Source organism: Myodes glareolus, chromosome 6 (genome assembly GCF_982192425.1).
Source record: "Myodes glareolus chromosome 6, mMyoGla1.1, whole genome shotgun sequence".
Classification (NCBI taxonomy): domain Eukaryota; kingdom Metazoa; phylum Chordata; class Mammalia; order Rodentia; family Cricetidae; genus Myodes; species Myodes glareolus.
Genome location: NC_142031.1, coordinates 109139905 through 109159380, shown reverse-complemented (window position 1 = coordinate 109159380; position 19476 = coordinate 109139905). Strand labels below are relative to the sequence as shown.

At 38.7% G+C, this 19476-nt stretch overlaps 1 protein-coding gene across 1 annotated transcript in view; it reads right to left on the bottom strand.

Moving 5' to 3' along the window:
- The window catches only part of Skap2 (src kinase associated phosphoprotein 2), a 153896-nt gene that overhangs the window by 49360 nt on the left and 85060 nt on the right, over nt 1-19476 (bottom strand). Inside the window, exons 5-9 of the mRNA XM_048440350.3 lie at nt 15506-15583; nt 14437-14520; nt 8337-8461; nt 7408-7471; nt 6916-7050 (exon numbers count right to left, since the gene is read on the bottom strand). Of these exons, the coding sequence (XP_048296307.2) occupies nt 6916-7050; nt 7408-7471; nt 8337-8461; nt 14437-14520; nt 15506-15583 (486 nt within the window). The remainder of the gene's footprint in view (nt 1-6915; nt 7051-7407; nt 7472-8336; nt 8462-14436; nt 14521-15505; nt 15584-19476) is intronic.

The window sequence follows — 19476 nt, the reverse complement described above, 5'->3', positions numbered from 1 at the left end:
GACAGCTTCCCCCAGAGAAAGGATTTCTCTTGCATTCTATACACTTAATTTTTAATTCAAAATTTTGCTGGTACAGGCAAACAAGATTTGCTTTTTGAAACAGAGACCTGCAGATCTCTAAGTTCAAAACCAGCCTACTTCCAGTACTGATTGTGCTGAATTTTTACACTGAGAGTTTTTAATACTCTTAAATGTTAATTTGGGAGGAGAGTTTTGTTTATGTTTTTCTAGGAATGCTGACATACATCTGGATGCCAGCGAGACCGACCAGAGAGATAAAGAAGACGACCCAGTGGATGCTGAGTGTCCTGCTGTGGAAGATTCATGCGGAGACAGCAGAGATGACCTTCTGGGCGGTGCCAAGAGCAGCTGTTTCACACCATCGACTTGAGCAACACCCTGTGCAACCTCTTATCTCTTAACAATTTTCTGACTGACTCTATTCTGCCTTTCTCCCTCCTTGGGGATGGGTGGGAGCAGAGATATCCTTGGCATGCTGCGTCTAGGTGGGGACCAGATTGGAAAATAGTTTTGCCTTATTGCTCTTAAAGACAATAATTAGGGGGAGATGTTGGGAGCCACCTGGAGGCACAGGTGGTCCTGCAGTTTGGAGGTAGCCACGTGGGGCTGAGCACCCCTGCCTGCACCCTTGCCTGCACATGCTCAGACCAGCAGAGTGGCATTGACCAATCGGGACAGCGTTCAGGCTGCTCCACCGTTTAAAAGCAGCTGCCTCGGGGCCCAACGCTCTCTCTCTAAGCTTTCTCTCGTCCCTGCTCTATCGTCCCTTCCCCCAATTTTCCCCAAGGAAATGCTCCAAATAAAGATGTGACCAGAGAAGGAATTCTCGTTTTTGGTGGCGTTCATTCCTGCGGGACAGGATGGCCCCCCGCAATGTATGGCAAGGTAGGTATAATGCTTGGTCTATAATAGGTGCACAGGAGAATTAAAACAAACTAAAGGTAATGAAAGCAGGCAAGAAAGAGAGAAATTGAAAGAAGAGAAGAGATTGAGGACAAAAAAAAATGAGAGAGAAGCAAGTAGAAAGGAAGTAAAAAGAAAACCAAGTAAGGAAGGAAATAAAAGGACAGTTTCTCAGTTAACAACAACAGCAAAGGATCACATTTGTATTTTTAAAAATGTAACTGTGTGTTTTTAAGTGGGCAAAACAGGGAAAGGGATAAAACTTCGTATCTGTTATTTAAGTACTAGGGAGGCACAGCTCCTACGCTGTTAGGCACATCAGCGTTATCTAGTTTCTTCTCGTTAACAAAGGTTTAAAAACTGAGGTCGAGCAATAACAAGCAGGGACTGAACAGAGAGCAGCAGGGACAGTGTGGCTGTCCCACAGTTCCCTGTCCATTTCCGGTGACAGAGACCAGCTCAGTCTGCTAGCTATCTTCTTAGAGAACAGTCCCACAGGGAGCGCTCCTCCGCCACCTGCCCCACTCAGGACAGCCTCACTCTCCAGGATGCCCACCTGCTCTGGAGAAGGGCAATCCCCAACACACAGGCATGGTTTCTCCCTTCAAAGTCAGGTCAACAGCCCTATCAAAACAGAAAGAACAAAGGTCCACCTGAGAGCCTCTTCCTCCCCAGACAGGAGCTTCAGAGAAGAGAGAAAATGTTTCCTGTGAAGTGTTAGGAACTTTATTCATCTTGGTCTTCCTCATTTCCCTAAAACAGAATTTCAATACTGTCCCAGAACAAAATGGTGACAGAAAAATTGAGCGAACCCATGAATACCTAGGAATGTCCTATGTAACCCTTGTTTTATATATTTAAGAAGATGTATGCTGTACCCATCAACATGAATAAACTCTTACATGGAAATCATAGCTCAAGAAATATAGGCCAATGGAGAAAAGGCAAATGCTGCCTACTACATCTCCATGGCCAAGGTTTCACACCGTCAGGATGACTGACATTTTAGGCCACACAATTATCTGTTATGGAGCCTGTTTTGTGTGCTAGAGATGTTTAGCAACATCTCTGTATGGACACACAGACGGACAGATGGAAAGACACACACACACACACACACACACACACACACACAGTACCATCAAACATATCTGGGGGCAAAAGACTCACTTGGTAGTTGTCAGGTGACATATTTTTAACTCACAGAAATGAGTTATTTATCTTCACCAACAGAAATATGTGTTTTGCATATTCATAAATATCTAAGTTTATATGTATTATTATATATGTATTTGGGTTAATATGTATTTTTATAATGAAAAAATTTCTTTGCTATGCCAAAAGCAATGTAGAAAAACCTATGACAAGCAAAATTGTATTCCAAAACTTCATATCACTATTATAAAATAAACAATAGAAATATCAAAAATACATCTGCAGTCACCAAAAATAAAAATACAAACAAATAAGGTCTACCTCAATGGTAGACCCCTTGCTAACATGCACAGAGCTTTGGGTTCAACTCCCAGGAAAATAAAAAAAATATATTATGTGTCTGTCTGTGTATATGTGTGCATATAAATATACACACATGTGTGCATATAAATATACACGCATGTGTGAGCAGATAAATAAGCACCATGTACATATGGTGATCATGATTTGTGAATTTTTCCTTGTTTTTTTTTATAACTTCAGATAATCTCAGCAGAGTATGAGGCTGAAGCCATCTAGAAATTTAACTCTAGTTATCTACTTGAGAAAACATATTTATCTATCATCCTATATATTAAGAGACAGTATCGCCATATACTAAAATTCAGTAGCTTTTTCAAAAAACAAGACTATACCAGGTGGTGGTGGTGCATGCCTTTAATCCCAGCACTCAGAGGCAGAGGCAGAGGCAGGCAGATCTCTGAGTCTGACACCAGCCTGGTCTACAGGGTGAGTTCCAACACAGGCAGGGTTACACAGAGAAAGCCTGTCTTGAAGAAAAAAAAACCAAAAAACAAAATACAAAACCAAAACAAAACAAAAATCTCAAACAAATAAACAAACAAAAACTAAGAATACTAGCAGGCCTATTGCACTAACAATAATACTAAGATGTTAAATCCACTATGGATCTGTGACTGCTAACTGACATCTTTCTACTGCATTCCAAAAAAAGAATGAAAAAAACTGAAGTCAGGAATAGTCCCTTATAACAGTGTTAGTGCTAGAAACTGCAAGGTCCTTATAACCTTGGTATTAACTTGGTGATATGAGTAATGAAAGGGAAATAAAGTTAAAATGTATTGGGGGTTTGCAACTATTTATTGATTAAATTTGCATTTGTGCTCACTTGCTGGAAACTACTTCAAATTTAAGTACTCAAACACTGTTCCTTTTTATGTATACATAATAGTTTCATTGAAAAATTTATAGCTGCATTTTATTTTATATTCCATTTTAGATGCAGATAGTTGGACTGAATAAATTTAAAGTGTAATTGAATGACCAAAGGATAAAAACACCCTTTGCTGGCTCCAAATCGTTCAATCTGTCACTACAGAAAAAAAAAATGAATTCACACACACACAGAAAAAAACAGGTTAATGGAATAGAAATTTATCTTCCTGCTTTCTGCTGCCCTCTCTCTTCTAGCCCACTTGCCAGAAGACATTTCCTGTGCAATTCCCCAGAAAGTGGCACATTTCATAGGCTAACAGGAGTTACCATTCTTGTGACCCAGCTGATTCTATTCAATCTATGCCTAGAGAAATCTTGTTGTTGTTAATATACAATTTCCTGCCACTAAAAAAAAAAAGGTCAGACAACTCACTAATATGAGGAGGAGTAAGCTAGGTTGGTTTCTGAAACTGCTTCCCAAGTATTGTTCCTTGTTTCTGAAATTCACATGAGACAAAAGCGTTCTTCAGCAGTTCCAATAATAAACTGATCACAGATTCTGAAATTCTGCCAGATGAACTCATCACTATGTCATCAATCAGTTCAACATATCAGTTGTTATATAACATCACACTGTATATAAATCTAACTTAGTAGTCTATGCCAATAAGTAGTAATAAAACAGAAAAAAAAAAGATGGCAACATTGGGGTACTTGAAGAAAAACCAAAAACTTTTCCTTAACTCTTCCACACATATGTATAAACCCTTAAACAGAAAGAAATCTAGACATTTATTCTTGTTCTTTTATGAAGTTAGTTAAAAAATTAATGAACAAAAAAATAAAGAGAAAGTATTGCAATAAAGTTGGAATATTCTAATTGAAAAAGTTTCTGTGAAACCATTTACAGTCCCTCAGAATTATAAACATCTTGAGGAAATATTCTACAACATAACTTTTAAGCAATGCTTTTTTATTACTGCTGAGACTTAAACAGTGAACATTTATTTCACATTAAAGCACACTGACTAGAGCAGGTCTCGCCTCTTCAGAGCAGAGCCCTTCAGTTGAAAGCGGCAGTCAGTGCCTAGACTTGATCCGTGTGCTTCACCTTTCCGCTAACACGGTTCCTTTTCAACAATATGTAACACAGAAAATTGTGTGGAAATAGTAGTATTATTTAATTCTGGGAGCATGACCAATCCGACTTCATAGACAAACATTGCCTGTGCAGAACTGGACACAGACCAACAGGCTGAGGCTGTGTTCCTTGCTCCTCATCACACGTACTTCAAGACAGAAGCAGTGAGAACAACAAGCTTGAATCTTAATCCCGAGACAGGATTCCCAGTTTCAAATATTTAAATGAACAAAACTTCTAACTCTGGGATAACTTTAGGGCCTGCTTTGAGAAAAATCCCCTCTGTAGCTGCGGGCTTCAGCTTGACAAACCCCCTGAACTGTGCAGATGTTGGAACGGCCCTTGGTTCCATCAGGGAAGAAGGCCGCAGGAGACATTCCACAGCTGCTCACAGCAGCTCCTCTCCCGGGCAGGGCTGTAGGCTCTATCAAGCTCAATCACTCGGTACAGCAACTGGGGAATCCCAGGCAGAGGCAAAGAAACCTCATAGCAGCTTAAATTTCTCCCAGCACTATGGCAAGAAGTAACACTACTTAAAGAATAACCAATTATTTGGCCTTGGGCCAAAAAAATATATGTATGTGGGGGAGGGGGGATGATGAGGAAGAACATCTGTAGTGAGGGGAAACATAAGATGTCTCATATTTCTAAAGTTTCAAGCTACTTACAGGAGATCTTCCTTGAGCCTTTGCTATAGATACAATTGAATATTTGATCTTAGTTCTCAGTCAAGTTTTTTCTTTGGTGGTGGGAAAAAGAATAGTGCAGTTGAAGAAACCCAGAACTTAGCAGTTAACTCAGCAACTGTAACACAATACATTGACTGTAAAGTCTTAAAGGGCGGAAATGTGGATGACAGTAAAACCATGTTTAAAGGCTCCACGCTTCGGTTTTACGTCAGTACACGTTCTCAGTCCTGTTGCAAGTCCTTTTTAAAGCCTAAAGTAACTGTATCAATGATACAGAGACTAAAATCAAACAGCCAAAGATGTGCTCTACCTGAGGGTAAGTGATGCTGTGGCAGCCACCACTTCCTTGGGATAAACCAGGAAGTGAGGCTCTAGACACACAACTCAAACTTGCAGGTCACTGTTCCCACCAAATATACTTTTGTGCTCAGCATCTTCCTGCAGAAACGTATGATATAATTCATTGAGCATGTGTACTTTTTATAGTAGCTATGATTATTACTACTATTTGGTCAGAACATCACAGAAGCATTTACAAGAATTCATCAGGTACACAATGAAAAAAATAATGATGTTATATTATTGTAGACTTGGACAAGGGAAGCACTGGGCTGAATTACCTCAGTTGATTCTCCCAGTAATAGTATGCCTATTTTATAGACGAAGAAATCATTATAATATCATTGAACTGATAAATAATACAGTCAGAATTTAAAAGTTTTTACTCTAAGTCTATACTTTGGTTCTTACACTTTACTGACTGTGATGAAAATGATATTTGGACATAAATTTGGAATAGGTTAAGCATTTTAAAAATCAATTTTTGTGATTGATATTATGGTATACACTGCCTAGTCAGAGAAAAATAGCCCCCCCCATTTACATTGTTTACGATCTCCTTTTCTGCTCTACTGGTTTTGAATAGGCAGGAAAAGAGCAAATCAACCTGGGTGTTAGTCACACAATTCTCAGCGTTGTTACAGTCCAAGAATTCTAAATTTCAGATTACTATTTTCCTGTCTTAGAAATCACAGAGTCAAGGGTCCAACAGGTAATTAATTCTGCTGTGTAACACTACTCAAGTGTAGCAACACTCCAGCAGGTCTGAGCTTTTAAAGTAAGAAAACCTTTTGATTCCCTGTCTGATAAAACACCAATTAGAAAAAAAAGTTCCTCAAGCCTCAAAGACCTTTGTTTACAGTTCAACAACATTCCTCCAAGACAACGCAATGTCCTCCAGCAGAGAGGACTGGAGAGCAGAAGCTGGCGACATATGGAGTGTGCACGGAACTTCTGGTAAATGGAAATTCCAAGATGTAAAAAAAAAAAAAGATGATCTGTGAGTTGGTGGAAAAAACTGTAAGGCAAGTCAATTTTTTAATTAAAAAATTATGTAGCATAAACAATGCTAATGAGCCAAAAGTCCCAAGAGATGAGGATTGTATCTGCTTCATTTTAAGTCCCTTTCACTTTTCATAAGTGTACATCTTGTACTTGAAATGCCTCAAGCAGACACCTCTTCATAATACAGAGATTTGAAGGCTTTCTTTGTCTTTGTTCTTAATAGCTCACCATTTCCTACTCAAGTTGTCAGTTTGATGACAAAAGACACACGCACACACACACACACACACACACACACGCACACACACACACACACGCACGCACACACACACACACACGCACACACACACACACACAGAAGCATAAACACAAATACAGATCAGAAGAGCCATGATCTCTGTCAGTGCTTCGCCACAGTACAGATACCTGGAAGCTCCTCATAAATTTCGTCATCTATTGGTTGGCTCCTTGACGGGCTGCTGACTGGAGCGGGATGATCGACGTCATCATATAACTCCCCTCTTTCGTCATCATCCTCTGGAATCACCTCGGATCCCATGTCTTCAAAGCACATTTTGTGAAGCAAATTATAAAAGAATGAAAAAGAAATTTAGGACTGTGCTTCTAAAATGAATACAACCCCGTAAGTGGATACCCACATGCTACCATGCTACTTCTAAATGAAAACATGCTTAAATGGACTTGTAAGAGCATAGGTCTTGAAGTTACCAACTGTGTTCAAGGGAAATTGCTTTAATAAACCCAAGTGAACGGACCATATTATCCAAGAGAGTGAGTCAATATTCTCTTGATCATTCTCACAGACATCAGTAAGGCTTTCTTTGTGAAAACCCAACTCAACCCATTCCTAAAGCAATATTTAAGAAACATGAAAACATGTTCAACGGATGCTCTTACCTTGTAATACAAATTTCAGCTGCTGGACCCATTCCTCAGCATCCTTGGGAGAAGCTGCTGTAAACTAATGAAAAAAGTTCAAACAATAAGAACTGAAATTGTAGCAGCAATGCAAAGGTGTGCTGCATTCTTATCATTTCTTAAGAACATTAGCAATTCTTTTCATGTCTAGGGATACTATTCTTGCAAGGATGCTTCTTATAATGTACAGTTAATTTTGACAAATTTATGTAATTGAAGCAGAGGATGATGGATTTGAAACTCTGATCAGCAGCTGGCAGCTGCACAGGGAAAAATGCTGCTTCTCTTCATCAATGTCAAAGGCTGAACTGATGAACAAAATTTGCCCTTGACAATTAAAAGACATCCATGAATTTCTTTACACTGCTGGGTACAGTTTTCTTAAAAATGTTCTTGTCAGATTCCAACACACTACCTGACAACTTAATTAACTGGCTTTCAACTGCAATCTCAGATATTTAAAACTTATTAAACATACATTCCATATTGATGCCTCGCTGATGGCTCTTGAATTGTAGAGCTGATAATACATCTTTATCTTCATTTTCTCCCACACCCCTAAGCAATACAATATGTATTAAGACTCTAATATTTTTCCTTTGATGATTTTATTCTCCCTGCTATGTAATTCTTTTAGGAAATCACACAGTTCTATTAAAGTAGATATAAAATGTTACATGTTATGTGATTGATAAATTACAGATTCATTTGATCTTTTTTAAGGATAAATCACTTGAACTGATCAGAAATTTTCAAATGTATTTCCTCCTTATATGAATGTTCAATTACAAAACACTATTTTTATTGTTAACAGGTCAGGGAACTGTTTTAATAAAATGTTAATGCCTCCATAAATGAAATCAGAACATCTTATCAAGTTAATTTTAAGGCAACATAAACATTCCAACCTGATAGATACGTTTATCAGGAGCACAGATTTCAAAACAGCAGTCTTTCTTTCCATCCTTTCTAAGGGTGTTATTCATTCTGACATCGTAGCCTTCTATTGCAAATTCACCTTTCTGTTGTTTGTCTACAGAAGATAAAAGCAAAGTTAGAGTTTCCTTCACTACAGTGAACAAAAATGCCCGATTATCTCTTATTGAGATTTTCTTTGTCAAGTCTTGAGAGAAATTTCAGTCAGTCACTTTAGTTATTCTAAACTGTGAAGGGTTAGGGAACCAGAGGAAGTAGGCAGGGAAATATACAGGGAAAAAATCTAAGCATTAGAACTTAAAATGTGCTAGAAATGTTAGTTTCAGGGAACCAATGGCAGAACTGCTCTACTTGAAGCTCGCTGAACCTTCCTATTTACTGCCCTGCTCTCCCTCAGCAGCAGCACCAAGGTGGAATGGCCCTTTAAAGAAATGTTTCTTTTCTTTTTCATCTTAAAAGAAAAAAAAAAAGGAAGCAAAGCATGAAGTAAGAGCCAAATAATGTCTGGAGAGGCTTGAGAAGGCAAGCAAACCAGATTACTAATGGGTTCCTTAGCCAGCCAGGGACAGGGAACTGGGGAAAGCAGGACTGAATCTACCGCGGTACAGTCTAAAGGAAAGATAGCTTCAGTTTGGTTAAGTATTACTTTAAAGATAAATGAACTAGAGCAGAAACAAAAGCTTTACTACTTCAAAACTAAGCACATTAGCTCTTTCATTGGGCTGTGCCATTTTGACAGAAAAAGAACCAAGCACATTTGATCTCATCATTGGGCTGTGCCATTTTGACAGAAAAAGAACCAAGCACATTTGCTCTCATCATTGGGTTGTGCCATTTTGACAGAAAAAGAACCAAGCACATTTGATCTTATCATTGGGCTGTGCCATTTTGACAGAAAAAGAACCAAGCACATTTGCTCTCATCATTGGGCTGTGCCATTTTGACAGGAAAGCTACACAGCAATAGGTTTATCTTCCACATTAACACACAGCATGAAAATCAGAAACAGGAGCAAACTGTTGCTTTGATTGAGCGCGGGGCTAAGAACAGAAATGCTTTCATAATTCAAGGTCAACAGAAAAAACATATCTTCTTTTCTTAAATGTGCTCATTTAGCACTTGAAGTAACATCACTTTTTAAAAGCCCTGGAGATCATATGTTGCCCATAATGCCAAAGGGGAAAAATATGAGTTAGGAATGACCTAAGTCTGAACAATCTATTTATTCATAAACTATTTATTTAGGTGACTAAAAAAATTCCAGTTAAAAATTTTGAAGTTTATTTGATTGAAGAATCCCACACCTACCTATAAGTTTTACAAAACTATACTTTGAAAATTCTAGGCCAGGTGTGTGCCTGTACACCACCAAGGGACCTAAGGTAAGAAGATCCTGAGTTTGAGGCCAGCTTAGACAACAGTGGGAGATCCTGCATCAAAGCAAAGACCAGAGAAGAAAGGGCACCACAACACTATCCAACATGTGCTCTTTTAGACAGCAGAGTGATTCTCTGATCATATATGTTAAAGATGCTTCTTGCTGAATTAAACCAAGTTAACAGAGTTGGGGATGTAGTTCAGCGGTAAAGCATCACCTACTATGCTCGAGATATACTGACAAAAACCCAAAGTTCAGGGTTTCATAAGTCTAGATTATATAGTCAGACCTTTCTTGAGGCCATTAGCATATTTATATACTAACTGGATTTCTAAGAGAAAAATTTAACATACAGCATGTGTAAACATGACTCATCTATGAAATTCCCTCATCCACAGAACACTTTATACATCTGGTGTTCCCCAGACATAGTTTGTGAAATAACTAACTGGAAAAGAACTGAAGAAAGAGTGGAAAACCAGCAAGTGGTTAAACACATTTGATTCTTCGATCATTCTTAAAGAAAACTAAACCATTCAGTCAACAAATTTATACTGAGCCCTTTCAACATGCTGGTAGTTAAGACAAAAGTTATTAATAGCACACTTTATCAGATCTTTTAACTGAAATAAACATACATACATTACAAATGTAGGTATTCCACAAATACCAGCCAAGGACCCACTTAAAATGCAAGAGGAATTTAACTTCCACTACAATAAAAATGAAAGTAATAGAAGGCAAAATACTTAAGTGGTCCAGTGAAATTATGAAAGATTTTCCTTCAACTCTCCCAGAGAAATAAAACTAATCTACATCTCTAGTCTAGGGCAGCTCCTTCCTTCTCCCCTCTGTGTTCCAGCTTTGTTCCCTCCACTGATCCTACCCACAGAGTTGAATTTCTGCTCTTCCCTCTCCTGAAGTGTCCACTTTACCCTTTGTTCTCTCTCAGTCCACGGACAGACTGCTCTGCTGTCACACACATTACTGAGTAATCTATGAACAACAGAAATTTACTTCTCAACGTTCTGGTGGATTAGAAGTCCAAGACCAAGGTGCCAGCAGGTTAACCATCTGGTGGGGTCTTCCCTCTGCTGCAAGTGGACATTCTACTGCAGCATTCTCTGGAGGGGAGAGAAACTGTGGCCTTGTAAGGCAGAAGTACAATAGAGGGTTTCAGAGATCACGTAAACATTTTTATTGAGTCATTCATGAGGGTAAAGCCTTCATGGTCTAATCACATCTAAATGTCCTACATTCTAACAGTACCTTTTTGGAAGTGGATCCAAAATACAAATTTTGGATAAACACATAATCAAAATTATGGCTTTTATCCAATGAACTTCTATTCACTCTTTATGGCCCAATAAAAGGTCCGTATCACATGGAAGTTTTCCCAAAGGCCCCCGGCAGTTAGTTTTCACTCCTTTGTGACCTAAAGGTATTTAATTTAAATTACTTATTATACCTTCTTGAATTTATGTCTGTCTGCCTAGCCATGCCTCTGATTTCACAACAACTCAAGCAGTGAGCATCTCTAAGGATCTTTAGATTCTCATTGTTTATTATACCAAGTATCTAGCAAATGTTTACCAAATAAAGTGTGAATAAATGAGAAAATGAATGAATGAATGCCTTGATGGGAATCTGAATCTCTAGGACATAGAATGCTTGATGAATGAGGCTTACAACAGTCACAGGGAAAGGAAGGAGATGGGAGGATGGACGGTGTTTCACAAAGTGATAAAACATGTACCATATATATTTGTTACTTAAGGACCTGAATGGCTATGAATAATAAATATAGAGATATTTATGGGTATAGAGGTAAGTGCATTACAAACCCTGGAGGATGGCCGTACTCTTTCTAAGCCATTACTACTTTGATAGGTCAATATGGTTTTTGGCACATACAATAAGGTAGAAAATGTGAGCTATGTATGTGTCAAACAGTAACGAAGTATGGCTTAACCTAGTGAGTGGTATCAACCCTGCCTTGTGCCTCTATGAACCATTCATCTCAATCCTACTTGCTTAGAGGCTTACAGTTTTCATATATCTAAATAACTCTTTCCAAAGTTTAGGTAATGGTTCCACACACCATAAAGCTGTGCAACTCAGCTACCTGATTACACAAAAGAAAATTAAAATGTTATTTGATAATGTTTTCCCAGAAAAAGATAAAGTGGCAGGAAACCAGGATCATGCCAAACAAGCAATTAAGAAATGTCAAAAGGCACATTTTTTTCAGAGTTCCTGAAAAGAAGATCAGGATTCCAGATAGGAAAGAATTACTGCCAACAGACCTGGGACACCTGGGAAGACACGGCCCTGGCGGTGCAGCACAGGCTGGGGCTTTAGGCACCAACAAGAGAAGGGATGTGACAATCCTAGCTTCTGAAATACAAGTGGTTGAGGGAACTAAAGGGATCACAAAACACTTAAAATGCAAAATGCTAAGAATGATAGCACTATAAAGTCCAGCAATAAGAACAGGAGTAGAAATTTACTATCTCAAAGGTTCTAGCTAATTTCTTTATGTGACATTGGCCTTTAGAGTTTTAGAAAACTTCAAACATATCTTTGGGTTTTAGGAAAATTTGCTGGCTTTCAACTAACACTGACACTAGACATTAGTAATCACTGACCCTCAGTACACAGAAACGAGGAGCCTAACCGAACCAAAGCCACGTGTATTTGAAACTTCTTTGATGGACAAGGACCCTTTTTTTTTTGTAAGAAATGTTAAGATTTTTATCTAAACTCATAGTAGTACAGAAAACTACATTTCTATAATAGTAATACACATTCAATCTGCGATGGTCATAACTGAACATGGTCGAGTTTCCTGACACCATCAGCAGCAGACGGAGGAAGTGCACGCACTGTAAACTGTGACTACTTCACGGGAGCCATCATCACATAGAACATGTTAATGACAGAATCCAGACTGGTCACTGAACTGTAAGGTCATTAATACCACCAGCCAAAAGGTGAGACCAACGTCTGGTATTATGTGAAACTTTAAATTTATTTGAAATATAATTACATCTAGATATTGCTTTAATAAACATTACCTATTTCTTTTCTCCTAATTTAAGGACAGAGTACTTATTTTAGAAAATTTTCACTGTTTTTTGTTTTCTATAAAATGCATGCAAATTGCATACGTGTGTGTGTACACTGTTCATGAAAATTTTATTACTGCATATTTATTGTATAAAACAATGGTTTCATAACATTTAACCAAACCTACCACCTAGGTTATTGTTTATCTCTATAAGCAACAGCTTCTACTTTAGAATATACACCTTTTGATCTACTTTTCCTTAGAAAAAAGCAAAACTAGGAATATATATATATATATATATATATATAAAATTTCATTATTTTGAAGTTTCACTTATTCAAGTAAGAAAGCTAAATTATGTGAACTATTACTACAATTGGCATTAGTTAGCAAATGAAGTTTATTAACTAATGATAGCAAGTATGAAGTCGTAGAGTATGAAAGTTAACACAGGGTCTACAGTGGTTACAAGCCTGAACCATAAACAAATTCCAGGCCTGCCTTCTACCACGCTGAGAATGGACACTATACAAACTTAGCCTCTTGGTCCTCCGTTTCCCTAACATTAAAATAAATGGGATAACTGCACAAGTCTGGATCCATGGATATGCTCACAGCAGATGGGGGGCCTACAGGGCCCTGCTTCCTGAGGCGTCATATGCAGTTAATGGTTGACAGGCGGAGGAGGGACATTTCCTCCAGAGGTATAGCCACTTACAGCAAGGTGCCCTTGCTGCTGTTACTCTAATGAAACTCACTGGGAAGGAGGAAAAGGGAAAGGAAGGGAAGGGAGGGGAGGAGAGGGAGGATTAGCAGTAGAGGTGCAGGAAGTGGAGGCAAATGTGATCAGAATGCATCATGCACATGAATAAAATGGCACAGTGAAACCTGTTAAATGTAGGGAATGGAGGAGCCCTGAGTAAAATCCTGAATGAATGTGGACTGCTGACATGGGCACAGCTAGGCTAAGGACCAAGACCTTAGACCCAAGGAAAATTGACAAAACTTTATCCAAGCCACATGGGCTGTGGCAATTATGTACAGCTGATATTGTTAATAAAAAACATTCTCAGTAAATAAGTAGGCTATTAATGAGCCTACTTCATAGAAGGGCTGTGTGTTAAATGAGTTATGTTAGTTGACTTGCTTATGTAGATAGATAAACTACTTATACAGGATTTGGAATATAGCAAACTTGATATATGTCTGCTTTTGCTGTTGGCATCTGTAAAGTCAGGCTAGGAAGTACTATATCATTAAATTTTATATAAACAATTACTATTTTCCCTGTCTTCAAAAATTTTTATCTCATATCATCATGAACCTCAGTTTTCTCAAGTTCTACAACCGTAGCCCAGATAAATATTTACTAAGGTGAAAAGCGATATGAGTGAAAACAATTTTACTTTCTTTTATAATTCATAAAAACATGAGTGTGTTAAGTTTTAGGGTAGTCTGGAATTCTCAGCACTTGGCAAATAATGAAAAATAATAATAAATTAATCTTAAACTACAATTCTCAAAACGTCACAGTGTTTTCTCCACTGTTGTCTTCTGTTCGCTCTGCAGGAAAATGGTCACAAACTCGTGCAAGGAAACTGACGTGAGTAAATGCCAGCACTACCTTTATCACTGCCGTAATAATAGAACACTGTCTTGCTGAGAGCACACCACCGCTTCTGCCACTCAAACCCCAGAAAGCTGTGATCTGCAAAAAGCAGAATAAGCAGGTTAGAAACTGTACATGACTTAATGTCATTCCCTTACCACACAAGGGAAAGTTAGCTAGTACGGTTTCTGAGCTTCCTTTCACCTCGGTCATTAATCTGTATGTTCCATCCCAAAGGACAAGCAGCAGCAGCAGCAATGGATAAAGTCCAGTAGAGATGGGGAACATCACTCTTAGGATTGTTTCAACTGTAGGCCACCAGACCTTCCCTACAGAGACAGTCTCAAAAAGGCATCTGACGACACATTCTTGATATAGCTGACCCGTAGGTCTGATTTTCTCAAACTTGTCAGGAAAGGGAAAGGGAGAGGTTGGCTGGGATAATTTCTACTACCTCTTTCAGTTTAAAAAGATTAAAAAAAAAGTACAAGTGGAATATAATCAGAAGGTCTGCAGCAACAAGCTACGGTGAGCTGCAGGCAAAGGAGTTCTCCTGCTTTCATTCCTCATATCTTAACATCGACCCCAGATTTTATTTTATTTTGGTGCTGAAAGGAGACCACCTGGCCAAATCACAGCTACCAAGGCCAATGGAGGGGAACGCTGAAATGAGAAACAGACAGCAGCAGGTGAGATGCCAGGCTCTTCTGAACCACAGCAGGCCAATATGTGCCAGCTGGGTGGAGGGGGGCTCACATGAGCTAGTGGTGAGAAACTCCAACCTTGAGAACACAGTCATGACCTGAAGCTTTCCCAGAAGATGTAGGACACTGTATTTGAATCACTTACAAATATCCTAGGCTCCACTGAAAGCCAGACCTAATGATTTGCTAGTGGTGGTGGCGGGGGGAACTATGTAAAACTGAAAGTGGGGTTTCATGTCTGGATAAGGTCACCCACATTTTCTAACATCCTTTAACTGCCTAAAGAGAACACTGCTTCTGTGGGTATACCACAAATACATTTCATCTTAGAATGGAAAAAAAAAAACGGCTTTAGTGTTTTCATTAGCCCTACAGCTCACCTTTTCTGCGTTTTTCCAGGTAGCCAGCCTTTAGGACGAAAGGAAGATCCTGGGCTGCAATTGGAGGAAACTGGTTTCCTGTAGGAAGCGAGAGAAAGAAAACAGTGGGTAGGCAATTCACTCTGGAAAAGTTGTGTTGACTTCATCTCATTGCGGTCAGTGTACCTTTAATCACTGCAATTACTCAAATCAGATCTGGCAACCTTACTTCAAATCCATCCCATAGACTCCCTTCCCTCCTCTTATAAATCTTGAATTAAGGAAATAAATTCATGTTCATAGATACAAACACAGTATATGCTACAGCTGAGTTACCTCAAAAGGGTGATACTTTCTATATATATTCAATAAACAGAACTCTAACGAATAAACACAACAACCCCAGGTAGAGAGGTTGGAGATTTCAGATGCACCTTCACATTTCTATTGGATTAGCTCTTCAAGAATGTAACTGTGTATCAACTCGTACCTGTATATTCTTACTCCCACCAACTGAAACAAAGTGATTTCCCCAAAGTCAAACACAGCATTTGTTCCTGAGTCCACATCAAATTCTCTCCCCCACCCCCGACCTGAATTCACAGAGCAACCCTAAAGCAAGAGGGTGTGAGTCTGTTTTATGCTGTAGGTTTTATAAGGCAAAGAGTCTAAGACAAGATCCCTGGATAGAAGTAGCATAACCAGTGAATTTCTACGAAAAAACAGAGATCAAGTTGTAAGTTAAAGTCAGTTAGAAACTCATGGTAATACGTGACAGGTCATTCAGTAACTTCACTGGTGTTCTTGAAAATTTCCCCAGCTCTTTACAAGAGTGATAACTATACAGACAGATGATAGAAGAATAAATATTTTAAAGAATTATACAGAAATTATATCTAAGGAGACAATGAGTTGGACCAAGCGTTAAGTTAATCAAGGTATTGTGGAATGCCCAGGTCTCACTGAGTAGTAGTACCACAATCTGTGGACTTTCAGTGGGCAAATATTATCTTAACACAAAACAAATGTTCTCTGGGACCATTAAGATGGCTCAGCAGGTAAAGGTGTTTGCTGCTAAGCCTGATGACCTGAGTTTGATTCCCAGGAGATATAAAGTAGAAGGAAGAAACAACTCTTGTGTGCTGTCCCTGACCTCGCATGGGTGTGTGGACACATGCACACAAACAAAATAAATGTAATAAAAATTTAAATGTTCTCTAATTTTCAAGAGGAAACAAGTTATTCTGAGGTGAAATCCTTTTTAATTTTTTGTTTTCTGTGCATGAGTATCCTGCCTCCAGGCATGTCTATGCACCATATCTGCATAGTAACACTGAAGGACAGAAGACAGTGTGGGATCACAAATTATTTAAGCCACCATGTGGGTCTTGGGAACCAAAGCTTGATTTTCTTCAAGCACAGCAAATGCACTTAACTGCTGAGCCTTCATTCCAACCCTTGATTAACACTTTACTGACCAGAAACAAGTAGAGAGTAGATGGAAGGAAGGAAGGGAGAAGTAAAAGTAAGGGGAGAAACAAATTTGTGAGGGTGAATATATCACTTAACCACTGTGGACTAATCCTTCTGTACACTTTGAGTATGTAGTATTCCTCTCACTGGTTAATAAAAAAAAATGCTGATTGGCCTATAGCAAGGCAGAATAAGTAGGTGGGACAATCAAACTGAGAATGCTGGGAGGAGGAAAGGCAGGTCAGAGAGAGGTGTCAGCAGACAAAGAGAGAGCAAGATGAAAATGACGCACTGAGAAAAGATACCAAGCCACGTGCCTAAGCATAGATAAGAAATATGGGTTAAGTGTAAGAGTTAGCTAGTAATAAGTCTGAGCTATTGGCCAAGCAGTGGCTTTGTATATTTTGGAGATGAGACCTCTATCTGATGTGGGGTTAGTGAAGATCTTTTCCCATTCTGTAGGCTGTTGTTTTGTCTTGTTGACTGTGTCCTTTGCTTTACAGAAGCTTTTCAGTTTCAGGAGGTCCCATTTATTAAATGTTTCTCTCAGTGTCTGTGCTGGTGGGGTTATATTTAGGAAGTGGTTCCCTGTGCCAATGCATTCAAGTGTACTTCTCACTTTCTCTTCTATGAGGTTCAGTGTGGCTGGCTTTATGTTGAGGTCTTTGATCCATTTGGACTTGAGTTTTGTGCATGGTGATAGATATGGGTCTATTTTAATTTTTCTACATGTTGATATCCAGTTATGTCAGCATCACTTGTTAAATATGCTTTCCTTTTTTCCATTTTATGCTTTATCTTCTTTGTTAAAACTCGGGTGCTTATAGGTGTGTAGATTAATATCTGGGTCTTCTGTTTGGTTCCATTGGTCCTCCTGTCTGTTCTTATGCCAGTACCAGACTGTTTTCAGTACTTTAGCTCTGTAGTAGAGTTTGCTTTTCCAAATGAAGTTGAGTACCATTCGCTTGAGGTCTTTGAAGAATTTTGCTGGGATTTTGATGGGCATGGATCCAACAATTTTCAAAAAGCTTGAAATATGAATTAAAAATCAACACAAGCTCTGGTTTCTTAGTTCTTTATTAGTTTCTCATTCAGGTTCTTCTCTTGTACAAACAAGTGGCAAGGGATAAGACTGGCCCCAAGACCTTTTCACAATTGATATTGTGGATTCATTTTCTTCTCATAATTTTATGAGAAGGTTGGTGGCCAATTTAAATACTAGACATGTGAGAAACCTAAAATCGCTTTTACAATTTTACCATTAACAAGTCATTATGATAATATGGGCCTCATTGTTCACATTTTTATAGTTGTTCAACCCTGACTTCACACAATTCTTGCTAAGTTTCTGAGTGTCGCCCTTGCTAACTACAGTTTTCTTTTATTGCTTGGCATTTATATAGTCTTCGACATGAACACTAAACCTCTCAGCTTGCATAATCTTCCTACCACTTTCATACCATTAAAAATTCCTCCTTCTATTAGAAAAGAAAGGAGAGAGATTTTTTTAGAGACTGCTCTTTGCTCATGTGATCTTTCACTGAGTTAAATCTTGGCCTAGCCAAATACTCTGTCACTCCATGATGGGACTATTTCCTTGAATTGCAAAAGGTTAAGGATAAACTCCTCATCCACCTACCCCCCAAATACTAACAAACTACCTATGGGCTAATCCAAGCCTTTTACTAAAATAATATTTTTATTAATGTTTTGAGTATTTCAAATAATATATGTGATCATATTCACCACCCTATCTCCTTCCCAGATCCACACATCCCTCCTATTTTGTTTTGTTTTTTAAGCCACCAATCTGGGCTGCCCAAATCCTCCTGGGTGTGTGTCCTGCCTTGGTGCAGGCTGACCAACCAGAGCTCACACCCTTAAAGAAAACTGAGCCACCCTACCACAGTTATCAATAGTTCCTCAGCTAGGAGGGGGACTTTGTGTCCACTCCCCCCACCTAACCCTCCATTGTAGAATTTTGTCTGCTTTGAGCTCACGCAGGGCTTGACATACTGTGACAATCACTGTTGAGTTCAAACATGCAACTGCCCTGTCATGTCTGAAAAAAACACCATTTTGTTGTAGTAAAAAGGGAAAAAAAAGAAAAAAATTATAGGTCAACTTTTCTGTTGAATATGGATGAAAAAGCTCTCAAGTAAAGACTTAAACCTAACTCAAAAGCACATTACAAGGATCATCCACCATGATCAAGTCAGCTTTATCCCAGAGATGCAGGCACAGTTCAATACACGTAGTTCAATGAATGTAATCCACCACATAGATCCAAGGACAGAAACCACATGATCATCTCATTAGATTTAGAAAATCTTTGGCTTCCAACAAAATCCAACATCTCTTCATGAGAAAAATTCCAGAGAATCTAGGGAACCTGGGACATATCTCAACATAAGGTCAATACACAGTAACCGCCCACAGCCAGCATCTTTCTAAACAGAGAAAAACCCTAAAGCATTTCCACTAAAATCAGGAACAAGACAGGGTATCCCACCCCCAGT